At 38.1% G+C, this 19460-nt stretch overlaps 1 protein-coding gene across 2 annotated transcripts in view; it reads right to left on the bottom strand.

Moving 5' to 3' along the window:
- Positions 1-19460, bottom strand: part of LOC123945758 (cat eye syndrome critical region protein 2) — a 171367-nt gene that overhangs the window by 16172 nt on the left and 135735 nt on the right. Inside the window, exons 7-13 of one of the 2 annotated variants that reach the window (XM_046010613.1) lie at positions 19152-19321; positions 13933-14016; positions 5386-5539; positions 1329-1458; positions 774-811; positions 596-687; positions 248-374 (exon numbers count right to left, since the gene is read on the bottom strand). In XM_046010613.1, coding sequence (XP_045866569.1) covers positions 248-374; positions 596-687; positions 774-811; positions 1329-1458; positions 5386-5539; positions 13933-14016; positions 19152-19321 — 795 coding nt within the window. The remainder of the gene's footprint in view (positions 1-247; positions 375-595; positions 688-773; positions 812-1328; positions 1459-5385; positions 5540-13932; positions 14017-19151; positions 19322-19460) is intronic. The other variant, XM_046010614.1, reaches the window with a different exon arrangement.

Here is a 19460-nt window from a genome sequence, read left to right as displayed (position 1 = left end):
TTAGCCACTAGATACATTCTTTTGTCACATAGGATAGACGTGGTTCTGGCACATGTTGTGTAAGTAGTCAGACTGGCCAATCCCATGGCTTTAAATGTACTTTTTGTTTACAGTCTCAGTGAAAGGTCTGAATCATTTCTAAAAGAGATGTACTTCTGTTTTGGTGTATTTCTAAAAAAGAAGGTATTCTGTTCTTGGTTGAAATGGTATTGTAAGTGTATCCATAGCAAACTCCTTCCCCACTTACCACTACTTTCCCCATTATATTTTCGACAATTCCTGAACATAGTCTTCATGTCATTTACAAATTCCTCCTTGGTACAGTATAAACCTCCATTCAGTTTCTTCTCCATACTTGAGATATCCATGGGGACCTAAAATAAGACACATTAAATTACAATATGTTGGAGAAAAAAACATCTCCTAGCCCTTTGAGGCAAGGGAATCACACCACTACGAGATGCTCAGGAGCCCGGCATATACCCAGCAACCCTGATTCCTAAGGAACAATAGGTAAACTTTAAACAAAGCCAGCAACAAAAATCAAGAAAAAAACAAACACCATGGTAAGTATAACTGCAAAGGTAGCCTCTACCTTAATAATCTGGTAATAGTTTGGGGCATACGATTCATCCACAGGTTCTAAAAAGGGCCAGGAATCCTTGTGAGCCTTTACCACATCTAGAACTGAAAGCCAAGAAGAGAACTTAATTAACGCATTCACACAGGAGTACTTCTATCAGAGATAATAATAGTTGAGAATGGGAACTGACCTTTATACATGGCAGTGAAATCATCATCCAACTCAAAGCTGTGAATCACAAAATAAGAAATAGTAACTTTGACCACCTTCTCCTTAGCTCTCTTAATTCAATCACAGACACATAGCTGATTATACCAAGGTTTGGAACAGTTTCAATAAACTGTCTTTAACGTAAGTCTGTAACACTGATCATCTCTAGAAAATAATTACGAAGATGAAGGTTAGCAAGCCTAAGGGGAGAAGCATTTTCATCATCTGTAAAATGATGGAACTGACTTAGATGATCCACAACCTAATTTATGATTCTATAATGTTGGTTACTTAGGAGCACATTATTTTCAGGGTTTTATTTTACCCTAATGAATATTTTTGTAATTTAAAAAATAATAATATATTTTTAAGAATAATAATATAGGCATACAGAAGAGCGAGAAGCTCATGAACACTGACTATTACCTGCCATACAGGGTTGTTTCAAGAATTAAATGAGAGAAGTGCTTAGCACAATGCCACAGTGCTTCACCAATGTTCCTGGTTACTACCGTTAGTATCATTAAATACTCACAGGTCTTTAGTCTTTTTTTCTTCTCTCATGGGGGAACTAGGGTCCAGATGGGAAAGTTCTGGGGGGAGCTCCTTCCCTTGGGCCAGCAGCCATGCCCTTTCTTCCCTGAGCTTTCTCCTCTTTGCTCGATCTACAATGAACACAGTGCATTATGGTACAAGTGAGGTTAAGCACTCTTTAGATGATTACATGTTTTTTAACCATTTTGAGAGAAGAAAGAAATAAAGATCACCTGTATCATAAGATTATTTTTGCTTCTTTTGCCATCCTCTTGGTAATAAGGATGATTCTATAGATGGAATACATTATGAAAAAATATAGATTTGTGGGGAGCCTGGATGGCTCAGTCATTAAGAGTCTGCCTTCAGCTCAGGTTATGATCCTAGGGTCCTGGGATCAGCCCCACATCATGCTCCCTGCTTAGTGGGAAGCCTGTGTCTCCCTCTCTCACTCCCCCTGCTTATGTTCACTTTCTCACTGTCTCTCTCTCTGTTAAATAAATAAATTAAATCTTAAAAAAAAAAAATATATATATATATATATATATAAACGTGTGGAACCCATTTCCTTTATGCATACTGAGCTCAAGGGCTTGGAAGGGATGAGGGTGGTAGGGGAGGCACTGGGATGGAGAGGGAGGAAAGAGCAAGTCTGAAGAAAAATAGAATTAGAAGAAAAAGGAAAAAAAAATAGAAGACTGAATAAAGATATCCTTCTCTGAATACCTGAGGCCTTTCCAATCTTTCTCTCCAAAAACAACATCTGCTTTTTTAAGGACCAGACTCTCAATCCTAACATACACGGGATTTCATATGCATATCTAAGCTCGCAAGGTTTGGTATTTACAAAGCCATCCTTGCACACCAATTGTCTTTGCTCTTCAATCCAGCCCTACCACTGGCAGCTGGCCCTTACCAAGCAAGGGGTAGTCATAAATTTGGCTGGGAACAAGGGAAAGATGCCAGCTGGAATTGGCAAGGAGCTGGAAGACAGGGATGATTTTTTTCTGGCTCACAGCCATAGCCATGAGAAACACACTTGGCATTCCACTAGTAGCCTGATGGGACACTCAGTGCCAGCAGGGAACCTGAAGGTCAGGAGTAAAGAAAAGAGGTAGGGAGATAAAGAGCACTGTCAGACAGAAAGACATAAAAATGGAAGGGAGAAGCCGGGACACCTCTTCTATTTTCTTCCCTGAGGGACAGGCTCCACATATGTCCCCTGCTAGGAGAATGACATGACCCTGCTAACTATTCTCTGTCTAGTTCTGTTTGACTTGTGTTTTTGTTTTTACATTATTCACTTATAAAGTTCAATCTATATCTACTTTATTATTATTTTTTTTAAAGATTTTATTATTTATTTGACAGCGAGAGATCACAAGTAGACAGAGAGGCAGGCAGAGAGAGAGAGAGAGGGAAGCAGGCTCGCTGCTGAGCAGAAAGCCCGATGCGGGACTCGATCCCAGGACCCTGAGATCATGACCCGAGCCGAAGGCAGCGGCTTAACCCACTGAGCCACCCAGGCGCCCCTCTATATCTACTTTAATTAGTCAAATGCTATCAATGACTTACAATTTTTTTTAATGATTTCAGGATTAAAGAAAAGTGTAACTAAATTAATGAATATCCATGAACCTAACATTTTTTGCTTTAGTAACTTTAGTACAGTAGTTCTGTCTAGTTGGTTGCAATTTTTTGCATCTTGTAAATAGTATTATAGTGCAATTCTTTGACATGCCTTCTCATGCGCATGTGTGAGTTCTCTGGGATACACACCCAGCAGTGGAACTGCCACGTGCTTTCCAAAGGGGTACAGCTAATTCTTTCACTAGTGGTGTGAGTTACATTCGCTTGGTATGATAAAACTAGCAATTCTGCCAAACTGGGAAGTACTGATAAAGAATTTTGATGCTTTCATTTGCATTTTCCTGATTGGAGTGATACTGAACATATTTTCATGTTTACTGACCATTCAGCGTCCTCTTGTGTGAATTTCTTGCTTATATACTTTGCCCTTTTCCTTTGGATTGTTCCATTTCCAATGGATTTAGAGAAGTGCTTTAAAGAATCTGGAGAATATGTCTTTGTTGGCTATGTGTTAAAATTATCTTCTACTTTGACTCGTCTTTCCACTTTGATTACGGAGTTTATGTTATATATAAGTTTCAAACAATTCATGTACTCAAACGTATCAATCTCCCTCCCTTTGTAGCTTGTGCCTTTTGTACTTAATACATTCTCAGCGCAGAGTATGCTTAAATTTCTATCTTCCTCTCCCTCCGCTCCACCCACCCAATAAATACAAATCCTAGGGGGGAAAAATCCATTATTGCTTCTGCCTTTTTTACTTAGCTTCCAAGAATTCAGGAAAAATTTATTGTTGTAACTATTTTACAGTCTGTAAAAACTCTCTCTACGTTTTCCTCATGATGACTATCATCTGTGAGCTTGCTGTGTGCTAGGGACTACCCGTTTTTATTTAATCTTTCTAACAAGGTCTGCATAGCCCTAAGTGATCTGACCCCTAGTTACCTCTATGAACTCATTTTCCCTTTACTTTGCTTACTTTGGTCCATACTGGCCTCCCCCAGCCTATTCCTTCCTCAGGGCCTATGCACCTGCTATTTCCTTTCCATTCCCCCAACAGATGTTCATATGGCACCTTCATTCACTTCATTATGAAATGTCACATATTCAGAAAGGGCTTTCTTGACAAGCTTATCTAAATGTCACCTACATCACATCAATCTTTATCTCTAAACCTGTTTCATTTTTCTTTACATCTTTCACCACCAGCTACTATTCTACAGTATTTGTTTCTTCTGTCTTCCCACCACTGGAATTTAAGCCCCATGAAAGGATTAGTTTCTTTTGTTTAATATCTATATTCCTAGAACAAAGCCTGGCACAGAATGGGTGCTCAAAAAATACTGACTTAAAGAACAATATATAACACAGGTATTATTAATCTTCAAGGTAGAGAAACTAAACCATAAAAGTAAGTTTTGAATCTGTCTGTATAAAAGTCAAATGAGAACAGTGTAGCAAATAAAAACCAGACTGAGAATACTGAATCCCCTTAAAAACTAGAAAAATTAAAGCCATTGTTACTGTCCTGCGGATTTAAATCTAGCATTGGAAATGAAAGCCATGAAACATTTTACAAGTAGGATATACTACATATTGTCACACAGGCTAAATTTGTAGATTAAATGCACTAAGGGTTTTATAATGAATAAGTGATCACAGTAGGAATGGGTTACCCTATGAAGAAAGAGAAGGCATCACTTAGGAATGGGAGGCAAAAAAGCACTTAATAAGGCAGAATCCTTTAAGTTTTACAGCCAAAATTTATTTAAATTTTGCACTGAGACACTGAATTAAAAAGTCAAATCCAGGTTATGTGGTTTTATTTAGAAATTTAAAACTTCAGTAAATTTACTTAAAGAAATAAATACTGGTCTGTATTCAACTAAGCCGATGATCTGTTACCATATGATTTATCAGGTTTAGCTTATAAACACAACTGCTATCTGATACATCTAGGGACAGTTATTATCCTTTGTATTAACTGCAAAAGAAAGAAAAATCTCAATACACCAAGACCAAAACCTAGACCCAAGTCTGAGAAAAATGATTTGCCCTAATAAAATTAATGGTAGTACTCTAGATACGTATAGTGCCATACTTAAAAAATTTTTTTAAAGATTTTTCTTTAGCACATTTCAATTATGGTTAAAATTATTTCTATGAAACACGTCATTAATACCTCAATATTTTTTTTCCATTTCACATGCAGGATGTACACAGATGAGGGCAATAAATAGTAAGACTGAAAGGAACACCAAGAATAACAAATACAGGTGCTGTAGAAGGACTGCATATACAATGAGATTGGATCCAGCAGAATACACAAGAAAGAGTGCAATTAACAAGTTATTTAAACAGAAACTGCCAGTAGCAGCTTAAATATTGGAGAGAACCTAGTTTGATTTGGCTTTGGCCAGAGGAGGGCTATTCGCATACCACATGTACTGCGTAGAGAGCCCACATACCTTCTACGGCCTTGACCTTTTCCTCCAGCTCTCGTTTCCTCTCTTCCTTTAACATCTGCTCCTGCTCCTTCTTCTGCACTGCGAGAAGAATTTGACGTTCTTCTTCCTCCTCTTTCCGCTTCTGTTTTTCTATTCTGGTAAGCACAGGGGTCTCCTGTAAAGAGCCAATTAAGTGTATAGAGTCAATACACAATAATGTAAGATCAGTTTTTTGCTCTAAGATCCAATTTTTACTGAATTCAATCTATTCAAAAAATAGTATTGGATAGGTAGGGAGTTTGTATCATAACCTCAAGTCGATTTTATCATCTACAGAATAAACGTATGGGGATATATAACTAACATTAAAACACAATGGCAATTTGAAATAAGCTAAGAAGTTTTGGTCCCTATGATTTATATAATTTGTAGTCTTTGGGAGGTAATCCTATGAATATGTTGGACCAGAGAAGAGAAACTGAGGAAGTTGAGACACCACTATTATAGATTTAATATTTAATAAAAGTGACATCTTAAAAAGTACTCTCATCTCAATAAACTTTAAAAATGATACAAGAACACAGGGTCACAATTTCAATGTGCACGACTTTGAAACCTTAACATTTATACTTTACGAATAAAACTGGGAGTTTGGTGGGAGGAGCCACCGTTTTGCCTTAAGATACAGAAAAAAAAAGGGCAACTGCATAGAAATTTGCAAAATTACTCAAAACTGGCTAGCATTTTCCCACACAAATGACATTAACATAAAGATTTCAGTTGGTCACTGGGAAAGTGATTGCCCAAGAAATCTAATCAAAGATAAAGGACAATAGGACCATTACTATCATAACCTATTGTTTTACTCTGCACACTTTCCAATATAACTGGTTCTGAGCCATTCTGTAAACCAGAATAGTGAAGGTAGGGCTGAAATGACTTATTTTCATTTCTTCCTTGACTTTTGTGCTGATGTGAAAGCCACCTGACCTTTCAATTCTATGAGCCTGAGTTTAAAAGAGTTACTACAAGGCAAAAACCTGAAATGAGTAAGAAATGAGATGAAAATGAAAACAACAACAACAACAAAAAAAAAAAAACAAAGAACACAAACGCAAAACACCCAAATAAACCAAAAGACAAAAAACCATTATCACACACCTAACACTGTAAAACTAAAGAAAGTTCCCTAAAATCTTTATCCTATAAGCAGGGCAGGCAGTTTAGATATGCTAGATACTGTTTCTGAAATGGGGAGGCTACTGACATTAAGGAAAATTCTTCTAAAGAATGTATCTCTAGATTTGCCTCCTAAAAACTAGTCAAGTATCTTCTCTCCATCACACAAGTACCCCCAACCCACAAATCCTTCATTATTCCAACTTTTGGCAACACCTTTACTCAGTTGACAAGTTATGATGGAACTATGTAATAAACCAAAACAAAATGCCTTTGCCCCTTTCAGTTGTATAGTGACTCTCAGCAGGGTACAGGGAGGAGACAGAGGAAAGGTAGGCCTGGTCAAAGGAATTATTTCATTGGAATAAAATCGGAGTGCTTTCTACATATACGTCAGATGCAATCAAAAGAGAGAAAAAAACAGGTGTATAGGCCATAAGTCATTTACATATACATAGTAAGATAATGTATGTATATCTTGCCCCTCCCTCCAAAGGACAGCAGGTTAAGAACATGTGAAATATTCTTCTTTCAACCAGTACAAGGGGATATTAAATACAGTCAACATTTTAATAAGGACTAAAGAAATTTAAGCTAATAACTTATAAATGGAAGTATTAAGTCACCAGAGTCATCTGTAAATAAACATGGGAGGTGTTTCATGTTTGAAGTCAATGGAAGGGGGGAAAAGGAAAAAAAGAAGATAATTAAATAAATCTTAAGAATATCTATATAATTATTATTGTAACAAATATGACAATTTATTATTCTTTTTAAAAAAAAAAGATTTCCTTTATTTATTTGACACAGAGAGAGATCACAAGTAGGTAGAGAGGCAGTCACAGGCGGAGGGGGAAGCAGACTCCCTGCTGAGCAGAGAGCCAGATGCAGGGCTCGATCCCAGGACCCTGAGACCATGACCCAAGCCAAAGGCAGAGGCTTAACCTACTGTGCTACTCAGGCGCCTGGACAATTTATTATTCTTAATATGTAAAGATATCTTACAAATCAGTTAACAATAGGGGCGCCTGGGTGGACCAGTCAGTTAAGAGTCAGCTTAGATCTTGATCTCCGGGTTGTGCTCCTGTGTTGGGTTCCCTGCTGGGCATGAAGCCTGCATATGATTCTCCCTTACCTTCTGTTCCCACCCCACCATTTACACATGCTCACTCTCTCAAAACAAACAAACAAAACCAAAAAACAAAATAAAACCAAAAAACAAAACAACAAAAAACAAAACCAACACAAATCAATTGACAATAGTTACCCACAAAAGACTGAACGTGAATACAAAATTCACAGAAGGTAAAAACCACTGTTAATGAAACAGATGGGATCTGGAGGGAGACAAACCATAGCAGACTCTCAATCTCATAAAACAAACTGAGGGTTGCCGGGGGTGGGAGGGTGGGAGGGTGGGAGTGGGTGGGAGTTGGAGGTGTTGGGAGAGGGTGGTGGGGTTATGGACATTGGGGAAGGTACGTGCTATGGTGAGTGCTGTGAAGTGTGTAAACCTGGCGATTCACAGACTTGTACCCCTGGGGCTAATAATACATTATATGTTTATAAAAAAATATTAAAACAAAAACAAAACCCACTGTTAATGATCAAAAAGAAAAGTAAAATACCCTTTTCACTTATAAACTAGAGAAAGATATGAAGTGATACATTTGTAAAGATGTGGTAAAATGAATGCTATCAATTGGTTGCAGCACAGGTCCCCTGGAGGACAGAGAGAGAGCGAAAGAGTGAGAGCAAGAGCGAGAGCGAGAGAGAGAGAGAGTGTGTGTATAATATATATATAACCCTAAACAGAGTAATTACACTTTTATGATTTTATTGTAAAATTGAAATAGAAAGGCAAAGATACTTCTCTAAGTAGGTTCGAGTCAACATTATTTAAAATGGTGAAAATTTATAAATATACTAAATGTTTAATAATAGGTAAAATTATATAGTCATCATTATAAAACCAATATAAGTCATTATTTTTTTAAAAGATTTATTTTAGAAATATGGGGTGGGGGGGGAGAGCGTGAGTGTGCACACAAGTAGGAGGCGCAGATGGAGAGGGAGACAGAATCTCAGACCCTCACTGAGCATGAAGCCTGACCACAAAGAGATGGCGACCTGAGCCAAAGCCAAAACCTGGATGCTCAACCAAATGATCCACCCAGGGGCCCCAATAGAAGTTGTAGTCCTGAGGAATTCTTTTTTTTTTTTAAGATTTTTAAAATTTATTTATCTGACAGACAGAGATCACAAGTTGGCAGAGAGGCAGGCAGAGAGAGAGAGGAGGAAGCAGGCTCCCTGCTAAGCAGAGAGCCCGATGTGGGGCTGGATCCCAGGACCCTGGGATCATGACCTGAGCCGAAGGCAGAGGCTTAACCCACTGAGCCACCCAGACGCCCCAGTTCTGAGGAATTCTAATGAAAAGAAAATGCTCACAATGTTAGATGAAAAACACAGATGAAAAAAATAACATTCAATAAGATGTCAGTTTTGTAATAAATGCATAGAGAGGGCCTGAAGCAAATAGGTAAAAATGTAGGAGTAATGATTTGTGAGTTGGGAGATTACTATGTCTTCCACTGTATTCTAATATAGTCCCCCAAGTTTTCTATAAGAGCACATAAATTCTTTGGAACTTAGAACAGTTTCTTCCCAAGTTAAACTGGAGAAATGAACTAATACGGCATATTCTAAAATGACCTAGTTTTTTTTTTTTTTTAAAGATTTTATTTATTTGACAGCCAGAGATCACAAGTAGGCAGAGAGAGCGAGGAAGCAGGCTCCCTGCTGAGTAGAGAGGCCTATGGGGGGCTCAATCCCAGGACTCTGAGATCACGACCTGAGCCGAATGTAGAGGTCTTAATCCACTAAGCCACCCAGGTGCCCCTAATGTGACCTAGTTTTTATTAACTTTTTACATCCTCTGCTATATGTTCCCCATTAAAAGTCTAAAATTAAAATATGATGTGTGAGCCTGGTGGTGGGTATTAAGGAAGGCACCAACTGCATGGAGCACTGGGTGTGGTACATAAACAACAAATCTTGGAACACTGAAAAAATAAAATAAAATAAAGAAATGTTAACGTACCCAAAAGTTAGAACTTATTGATTTTTAGGATGAAGTACTAAAAATTGATTACGAATAGTTTATTTTAGTCACAATGAAGCAGGAATCTTAAAGTTTTAAGATAACTACAGATGTAAAAATTGCTGTAAAATCAGAGGCCCTACATCATTTAAAAATACGTAAAACTTACTCGCATATAGTTTTTTGTTAAAACTTCACATGAGATTCAAATAAAATTCACAACTTTGAAGTATGTAACTCAGTGGCATTTAGTACATTCACAGTGTTGTGTAACCACCACCTACACTAGGTTGCAAAACATTTTTAGCACCCCAAAAGACATCGCTGAACCATTAACCAGCCAGTCCTTACTTCCTACTCCTCTAGCTCCTGGCAACCACCAATCTCCTCTCTGTGTGGACTTACTTGCTCTGGATACTTCACATAAATGGAGTCATATAATATCTATTTAGTTGCTTTTTTCTCCCCCCACTACATTAGTATTAACATTAAGATATAGTAATTGACTAACTTAAATTTACAGCATCTTAAAAAAAACTAATCAATAGCAAAAAACCAATCTGGTTTAAAAAAAAATAGGCAGAGGACCAGAATAGACATTTTTCCAGACACACAGATGGTCAACATGTACATGAAATGGTGCTCCACATTTCTAATCATCAGGGAAATGTAAACCAAAACCACAGTGAGATGATATTGCTTCACACCAGTTAGATTGGGTATCATTAAAAAGACAAGAAATAACAAGTGATGGCAAGGATGTGGACAAAAGGAAAACTTCATGCACTGTTGGTGGGAATGTAAATTGCTGTGTGGTTCTCTTTCATCATGTGTTATAATTTCAGCTGATTTTATCTGATGTGAATTCTCTAAATTGCATCAGATACATCTGAAAAAAAAAAAAAAAAAAAAAAAAAGTCCACATAGTGCATCAAGAGAGTGTTTCAAGTTACTATTCTTATTTCCAGCAGTACAACACCTTAGGTAAAGCCAGTGTCAAAGAACGTATCACTAAAAGACAGGAATCACTGCCTGAGACACTTTTGGTAGTGTGTTAAACTTTAATAGTTTAAAGAACAAGTACAAACAAATGAACAAAAACAAAACAAAAACTGAACAGATAAAAAAAATTCTTACACTGTTTGGAACTGCAATTTTTTTCTCTTGCTGTAAAACGGGTGATATCTAAATCTTTTATAGATTAAGAAAGAGACCTGCTAGAATCAAGGAGGGATTTTAATGAGAAGCTAATTAGAAACACTACTTTAGAAATCCTCTGAAGTATTATAAATAGAATCTGGTTGAAGCAGTGCCCAGGACTCCCCTTCCATGCTCCCTCCTCACCCAGGGCAGGTCACCGGACACCCTGGCACCTCTGCCAATGTTAGTACTTGAAACTATACAACCACAAAGAGCTCCCTAGCAACAGTAATGTCCAGAGTCTCCTGACAAAAATAGCCAATGCAGCCCTAATCCCGAAGTTCAAAAACACTACCTCCCTTCCCTCGTATTTTCCCCAGAAGTCACAATTAAAAGACTTTTTGAGGCAAAAAGGCTGGACCCCTGGGTGACCAATATAGGTCAGGCACCCTGCCTATAAGCCTTTAACGGCCTGAAGAGTTTCTGCTGCTTATACAAATGCAAAAAGCTCGTGCTGCATCTAAATTTCCTCTAGGATAACTGGGTATTGGAGTAGATATTCAGGATCTTTGCAATACCATGGTTAGTTCTATCTAAAACTAAAGACAACAGAAAAAAAAAGAGAAATGCCGCCAAGAATAACGAAAAGGAGAAATTCTGGTGTCTGCAGCTAAGCTCTGCTTACAGCCACGAAGAACCTTTTGGTCTGTATTCAGATTACTATGCAGTTGAAATGTACACTAGGGATTAACGACTCAGTCCAGGGGAATGAACAGAAAATATGAAAGAGAACTTTAAAGGAGGTGTTAACTGTCAAGTACTGAAGAAAAGTGGAGAGGACACAACCAAACAAAAGGAACTAGAAAACCATTTGAGAACTATGGCTGGATACCAATTACCAATGACTGTTACAGGAAACAAGAGATAAGTCAGTCATTACAGAATTGTCAATCCAAAGGTAATTAAGTGTTGGGCAAATTTATCTACTGGTAAGAACACACCTATGAGCTGAAAACGAGAAATAAAGGATAAATGCAAATGTATTTAAGTAAATAAAAACCATAAACTGATTTTTTCTTTTCTTCAGACTCAAGGTAGAATACACTGAACAATAAGATCCCTATAATAAAGGGCCATGCTGTCACTTCAATTTTAGAGTCATGAAAACATCATTCCAACACACTAAGAAGGCCCCATACTTCCTAAGATCACTAAACTATGTGATAGTCAATGAAACATGAGGCTAAAAGGATTAAAGGTTGAAAAGTATAGAGAATATGAGAACTGGCCAGCACAGAGTCTGGACTTGAGAGGGAGATAAGCAGCAACAAAGAAAACCTCTGGCAAAGGAGGAGTCAGGAAATGGAGGCCTTCGAGGACTGAGGGCCCTGAGCACGAGGTGCCTTCTAGAATCTTCACAGAATGGGAAAAGGGATCTGGAGAAATCCCTAGTGAGGCACTTCCACTGTTACCACCTCTCGCTTCTTCCTGGCTCCTTCCTTCAGTTCCCTCTCCTACCTGACTTCCAGCATCCAATATGGCACCACCGGCAACCCAGTTCCATAGGCCTCATTCCATTACAATCTTGCCAATTTTTCAATCTCAGTAAATGTAAGTATCAATTCTGCCCCTTCCTCCAAGTGTGTTGCTAAAGTTATTTAACTACTCTAAACTAGTTACAAAATGAAAACACCCAAAATGAAAATGCTGGAAAACCCATTTTATAATACATTAGTTGTTGACCCAAATATCGTGTCTTCATTAGATCTCCACTCCCACCTGATGCCCCTATTTACCTTAAGAGGACAGACGAACATCCCATGTGAACACCTAATATTTTTCTGTCTCATCAAGAGTTTGTGCCTTTAACTTCGGAGAAATGGGAGCAACTCCACTCCCTAGCAATGCCCTGACTCTTAGGCACATCATCTTACCAGACTTCAGCTACATGCATTCCCTTTCTCATTCATGGACATTGCTCATGTCTATGTCATATCTCCAACTATTAAAAAAAAAAAGAAACTGCCAAAAGCTCTCCTCGATCCTGCTTCCTCTTTACTTTTTCATGATTTGCTTTCTTTCATTGTCATATTTCTCAAAACCACAACAGGATAATCTATGAGAACTTTTATTCACTACTCATCCTCCTGCAACCTGACCCTCACACCAACCATTCTCTAATGACCTCTCCTGCCCATCCTCTCTTCCATTTTAGACCCACATTTCCAACAGCAGGGACTCTATTGCTGCAAGTATACTGCTCACTAACTGATTTTCTTACTTTCTAGTTTTTCCTTAAAAATCACTTATCATGGGCGCCTGGGTGGCTCAGTGGTTTAAGCCACTGCCTTCGGCTCAGGTCATGGTCTCGGGATCCTGGGATCGAGTCCCGCATCGGGCTCTCTGCTTGGCATGGAGCCTGCTTCCTTCTCACTCTCTCTGCCTACCTCTCTGCCTACTTGTGATCTCTCTCTGTCAAATAAAAAAAAAAAAAAAAATCACTTATCATCATATAACCAGAGTTATATGACATAAACTCACCCCCTACTGCCTGTTTATTGAAGATAAGTTTGATAGTCAGGGAACTCCAAAATCTGATTATTTCAGCATCTTCTTCCACTATATTACAACATATCTTATATACCAGACACAAATCCAAATATACATTGTTCTTTGACCATATATTAACCTGCCTCTGTGCTTTGTTTATATTACTCTTGTATATTACTCCTCCACCACCAAAATCTTAGCTATCCTGCAAGGTTCGGGAGAAATATAGCTCTGCTTGTACCAACTCCCCTTTCTTTGCAAACCACTAATATTGTCCATCTTTGCACTCATGAGGGCCTGCTACATATACATCTATTACAGTATTTATCCTTTTCATTTATACTAGATTTAACATGGACATGCTTATTGTCCCAGGAGATTAACTGTAAGATCCAAAAGAGCAAAACCTCATGTCTTACTTTTTAATCTTTTCCCTTTCTAAAAATGCATCTTACATATAAGAATGCTCCATAAAGGTCTGGGATTTAAAAATTGAGGCAGAGTTAAATTAAAAAGTAGGAATAAAAGGAATACCTGAAATAAAATGGAGCAATCCTTTTGAACAATGAAAACTCCTCTCTACACTCACACACACTCACCTCTCTCTTGATGGATTTGATGGACAGGTGGTCAGACATCCACCTAGGTTGCAACTCTGCTTTTGTGCGCTGTGGACGCGTTCCCTATAGTTAGAAGTGAGGAAAAGAAAGGGAAAGACAGATTAGGGTGTTCTCAGCTACTGCTGCTGCTGCTGCCAGAAGAGTGGCCTTTAAGGCACACAGGTGAGAGCCAAAGGCATCCTTTGGACAGTCAGTAAAAATGACTATTCCACTCCACAAGGTAAGAAGCCAGTTTATTTTCTTAAAAAAATATAACAAAAAAACCCCTTAAAGACACGAAGGGTCTCCTCTGTCAATCTTTAACACTGGCAGGAAACTCCCTTAACTGTTTAAACATTAAAAAAAAAATGTTTTGTTTCAAATTATTTAGGCAAAGCCATGTTTTACACCTTCTGCTGAAGGGAAGGACTCTGAGAGAGGGCATTATGAGCAGCTGGAGGTAGAACTCCCCTTTAAAAGGCAGTTCAGTGGCAGTAGTGAGAAGTGAGAGGAGTAGCCCAGGCTGAGAAACAAATAGCAAGACAGAAGTGGGGAGAAAGACTCAGTGACTAGAAATCAGAGAGTTTGGCTGAGAAAATAAGAGAGCCCTGAGAAAATTTAAGAGCTTGAAGGCAATCACTATACGACATTTCAAGAAAGGGTTTTGTTTTCTCCCCCCTCCCCCAAGAAAGGAGTTTTGCAAATTATCTAAGAGCAATTATTTAAGGTCAGTGTAAGTTTTGGAATTTTTGTGGAATAAGCCCCACAGCTTCACCACTGTGACCTGTATGGAGGGGATCAGCAAAGGCTTTGTAGTTGAGTAATTCTGTGCCTTCAGTACCACTATCAGCAATACCCAGGCTTGGTTTTGGCACCACTCAATCCAAAGTCTTGAGACTTGAAGAATCAATGAGGTAAAGACACAAAGCACAGAACTAAAAAAAAAAAAAAGAAAAAAGAAAAAAGGCAACAACAAAATGGTGTGGTTTACACAACATGAAAACACTGCAAACCAACTGTGGTAGATTTAAAGAGAAGCTTTAGAAAGCACTCATGTTAGATTGACTAGGCCTCCATACAAATGCAAGCAATCCAACTGTCACAGTCTTTTTCACAAAAGCTACCACAATAATTTTCTCAAATACGTCTATAAGCAACTCCTTTATGAGCTTCAAGATCCCAGGAGGAAGAGCTCTTCAATTTTAAACAAATGTGAAAATTTAGCATGGAAGTCTCCAAAGTATTGTGGCAATTTACCATACGAGCAGTGACAAACGCCAATACCAACTTGACCCCAAACTTTGCCAAATCAGACAAAAATTACTAATGTGCAAAGTGGTATTCTTGCTATAGAAGGTGAATTTGTTTCCCTACAACTTTACTAAAAATACTCTTGTGCGAATTATCTGTACTCTAAGTCAATTCATTTGTTAAAGATCTAGTATTTGTAAGCCATCTAAATATTACAGCTTATAACATTAGCAACAAACACTTTTACTAGCTTACATCCTCGTTTGACCCTTACCATAAAAGCTTAGCTTTTATATGGTCAGAGCAGGCTTTCTGATTCTTTTATTATTTCAATGTTTAGGGGACTATTGCTACCTCTCAAGACTTATTTTATCTGTTTTAACTTTCTCTGGACTTGCATTTACTTTGGTGGGAAATATGGATGTAGTTTTCTACTGAGGTTATCAATTATCTATAGCCATAAACAGTGTGAAGCACCAAGTACCTATTGGTAACTAAGTACTATGCCAGGTACACTGACATGGTTTCTTTTGTTTAATTCCCATAAAAACTTCTGTGAAGTTAGAGCTTTCATTTTACTAATAAAAAGAAATTCAGAAAGGCACCTGGGTGACTCAGTAGGATTGAGTGTCCGACTCCTGATTTCAGCTCAGGTCATGATCTCAGAGTTGGGAGACTGAGTCACCATCGAGCTCCCTGCTCAGCAAGAGTCTGCTTCTGCCTCTTCTTCTGGCCCTCCCCCAACACACTCTCTTTCTCTAAACAAGTAAATCTTTCTCTTTTTAAAGAAATATTTATGCTCATATTTTACTGGTTTAATAATATTTAATTCTGTAATTACTGTAACCAGTAAAACAGACACAAACAGGTTTGTAAAAACATTACAACTTACTATTGATGAACATGTACCTTAAATGTTCTATGCCAGGTTCAGCAAAGAATGTGAAGAGCTAGTACGTTTGTACTGCCTTAAGCACATCATTTATGATAAGCTGGTCTATTAAAATGGAAGGTCCTGTCAGAATGCTTCCAATATATTGACTTAAGAAATAATACACAGGGCTAGTCCTCCAACTGCTCCTACCACTTCTACCTTCTAATACTTGTAATAATACCTGTAATTTTGAAGGGAAAATTTTATTATCTTGGGATTTGGCTAAGGTTACAATAAATCTCAATTTATCCTGGTGAGTACTGATATCTGAACTTACTCTTTTCTTGCAGACAGAGAGATCTTAGCATATTTACATGACATGTAAAAATATGTATCTACTAACAGTTTTTTGCTTTTTCTTTCTTATCTACTCGGCACAACTCGAGTTAGTTTTACAGAATGGAAAATTTGTTTTGTTACTACTGTAAATGGGATTATTTTCAGTGATCTTTAAATGTCAGTATGCAGAAGGATCCTAAAGAGTTTCTGCAACCACATATTAACAGGTAAGACTTCTAACAATTCTGACAGAGTTTGGGAGTGGTACACTGGCAAGAATCTGAGCTTTTAAAGTAAGTGTGCAAAGTGATTCTGATGCAGGCAGTCTAGTTACACAGCACTATTACTGACTTCTAATTGTTAGACTTCTAAGCAGATTCATCATATTCTTCTAGGCAAAATATCAGAGTATTTGAAGTATTAGAAAATATTCTAATATCTTGCCTCTTACTCTTTTTGGCTGCATCTCTACATTGGATAAAACTTCCAAGACAATGTTATCAGTAGTATGAGCTTAGGTTTAACTGTGATGGGTTATGAATTATTCTTTTGGCTTTTACTTGTTAGCATTAAGGACTTGACATTTACTTTACCAAATGAAGATGGTATGTTTGTTTATGTGAGAACAGGAAGCTAAGATATCTGTATCTGAATGAGAAAGGGGAGCTACCTGTCTCTTCTTAAAGGATTAGAAAATTTACCTACGAATAAATCCAAAAGATTCTGAAGCTCTTGATGGGATCTTCTTGTGACAACTCTTTCCCCCTAATTACTGGTCTGTTAAGATTTCTATAGCACGATTTAGATTATCTCAGAGGTCTGCAAATTTAGAGCACTATACACCTTTGAAAATACCAAATCTAGGGCATCTGGGTGGCTCAGGTAGTTAAGTGACTGCCTTTGGCTCAGGTCATGGTCCTAGGGTCTTAGGGATCAAGAAGCTCCATGTTGGGCTCCCTACTCATCAGGGGAGTCTGCTTCTCCCACTCCCTCTGCCCCTGCTCCTGTGCATACTTTCTGTATCTCTCACTTTCAAATAAATAAATAACATTAAAAAAACCAAAACAAAATACCAAATCTTCTATAATTATTATTATTCGGCTTGTAATTTCATTTTCTTCAGAATAATGCTTAAGGTATACCTTATTTTTAAATTTATTCTCTTGCAAAGAATCAACCCTTGAATTTTTTTTGCATCAAAACCATCAGTTTTATGCTAATAAGTTTCCCCCCTCTATTTCACCTATTCAAAAAAACCTTAGACTGAATACCACAGTAAAAAAGTAGGGGCACCTGGGTGGCTCAGTTGGTTAAGTGTCGAACTCTTGATTTCAGCCCAGGTCATGATCTCAGGGTCCTGGGATGGAGCCCTACATCAGGCTCCATACTCAGTGGGGAGCCCGCTTGGGATTTTTTTCTCCCTGTCCCTTTGCCCTCCTCCCCACACTTGGGCACAGTCTCTCTCTAAAATAAATCAATCAATCTTTAGGTTTAAGCAGATTGGGCATATGTCTTATAGATGATTTAATGTACCATATTAGTTGTATCAATAAAGTCATATACCATGTTATGCAAGTTAATTATAAAAACCATCTCTATAAAATAGTTACTTTTAAGAAAATCAGATTATGTGCTTTGATTCCTGGAAAAACTGGCATGGTGGGTTGCAGATCACAAAAACTTAAGTATAATTATAGTATATGGAATTACATCTGCTAATGGGGAAATGCAAGGTTGTTTTTTTTTTTTGCTCATCCATGAAAATGTAGAGTATGGTGACTTTCTACAACTTGTCCTTTCAAAGCATCAACCTACTTAAAAGTAAGTATCACTGGATTCACAACAAATCAATAAAGCTCTTATTTTGTTTTTCTCTGGAGGTACTGCAGCAATTAATTGATACTTTCTCTATAGATCTCATTGTCAGGTGGTCAAATTTTTCTGTTTCTACTAACATGTGCATCAGAAGTATTAGAATTATTGCAATGAAATAAGCAAGTGAATGAAAATTGAGCATTCACCATAGAAAAGGCATTATATCAGGTGTTGTGGGGTTTCAAATGGTAAGACAGGGTGCCTAATCTAAAAAGGCTTAAACAACTCAAAATGGAATTAAGTAATGAGAAAACATGTTAAGGAAGAAAATCTTAAAATTGGGAGAAACAGGGGATAGCTTATGGAGAGCAGTATTCAAATGGGTAAGGAAGTAAAGGGGGAAAGATGCTCAAAGAAGGCAGGCACAAGTGTGTATACAGGTGAAAATACAGAACATGTGGTTTATGAAACTATCACAAGCTGAAGCTGGAGAAAGCAGCACACAGAGCTCACATGCGGACCTGGCACTGGGACTAGAGAGACAAATAGTCTTCAGAGCTTGCTGCTTAGTGTGAGAGAGGACCTCCCCCGCTCACCACCCCACTTCCAAAGGCTGCATATATAGAGAAATATGCACAGGCTGATAGGAGACACACCTGGGGGTCCCAGACCATTTCCTGGGGAATGCTATGGGAGAAGGAAGACTGGTTCCAGACTACGAAAAGCCATTTTAAGTGCTAGGGAGTGGGGGAGACAGAGGATTTCACGGGTAAGGAGAATATCCACGGTGAAGGAGAGTGCGTAGCATGAGGTCCCATTTTAACACTCCAGATGAGAGTGAAGGCTTGTACCACTTCCAGGAGACAGCAGAAATACACTCAAAAACTCTAATGAATCATCCTTAAATAATGCAGAGGAGAGGGAGCAACCATTTGCATACCTTCTGGGCAATCATATTGCAGATCTCAGGCAGGAAGTCCTCACTGAGGAGCTTATAGAGCTGCCGTTCTCGAAGGGAGGTCCTCTCCCGAAAACTCTCAGTGACCTGTCTCCATTCTTCTTCTGTTTGGCACAGGAGCCACCAAGTGCCTTGACCTGGCCCTTGGGACCCTAGTAATGAAAAGGATGGGCTCTTTAGATAAATCTCACTAGGACCTTTTTTCTTACCTCAATTTCATTTCTACCCTGGGTCATGATGAAAACGAAGGAATCCAAAAAAAGGATATTAAGGTTCATAATATATAATTTT

Source organism: Meles meles, chromosome 7 (assembly GCF_922984935.1).
Source record: "Meles meles chromosome 7, mMelMel3.1 paternal haplotype, whole genome shotgun sequence".
NCBI classification, from domain to species: domain Eukaryota; kingdom Metazoa; phylum Chordata; class Mammalia; order Carnivora; family Mustelidae; genus Meles; species Meles meles.
The sequence above is the reverse complement of the archived record's forward strand: the minus strand, read 5'-3'. Positions and strand labels throughout refer to the sequence as shown.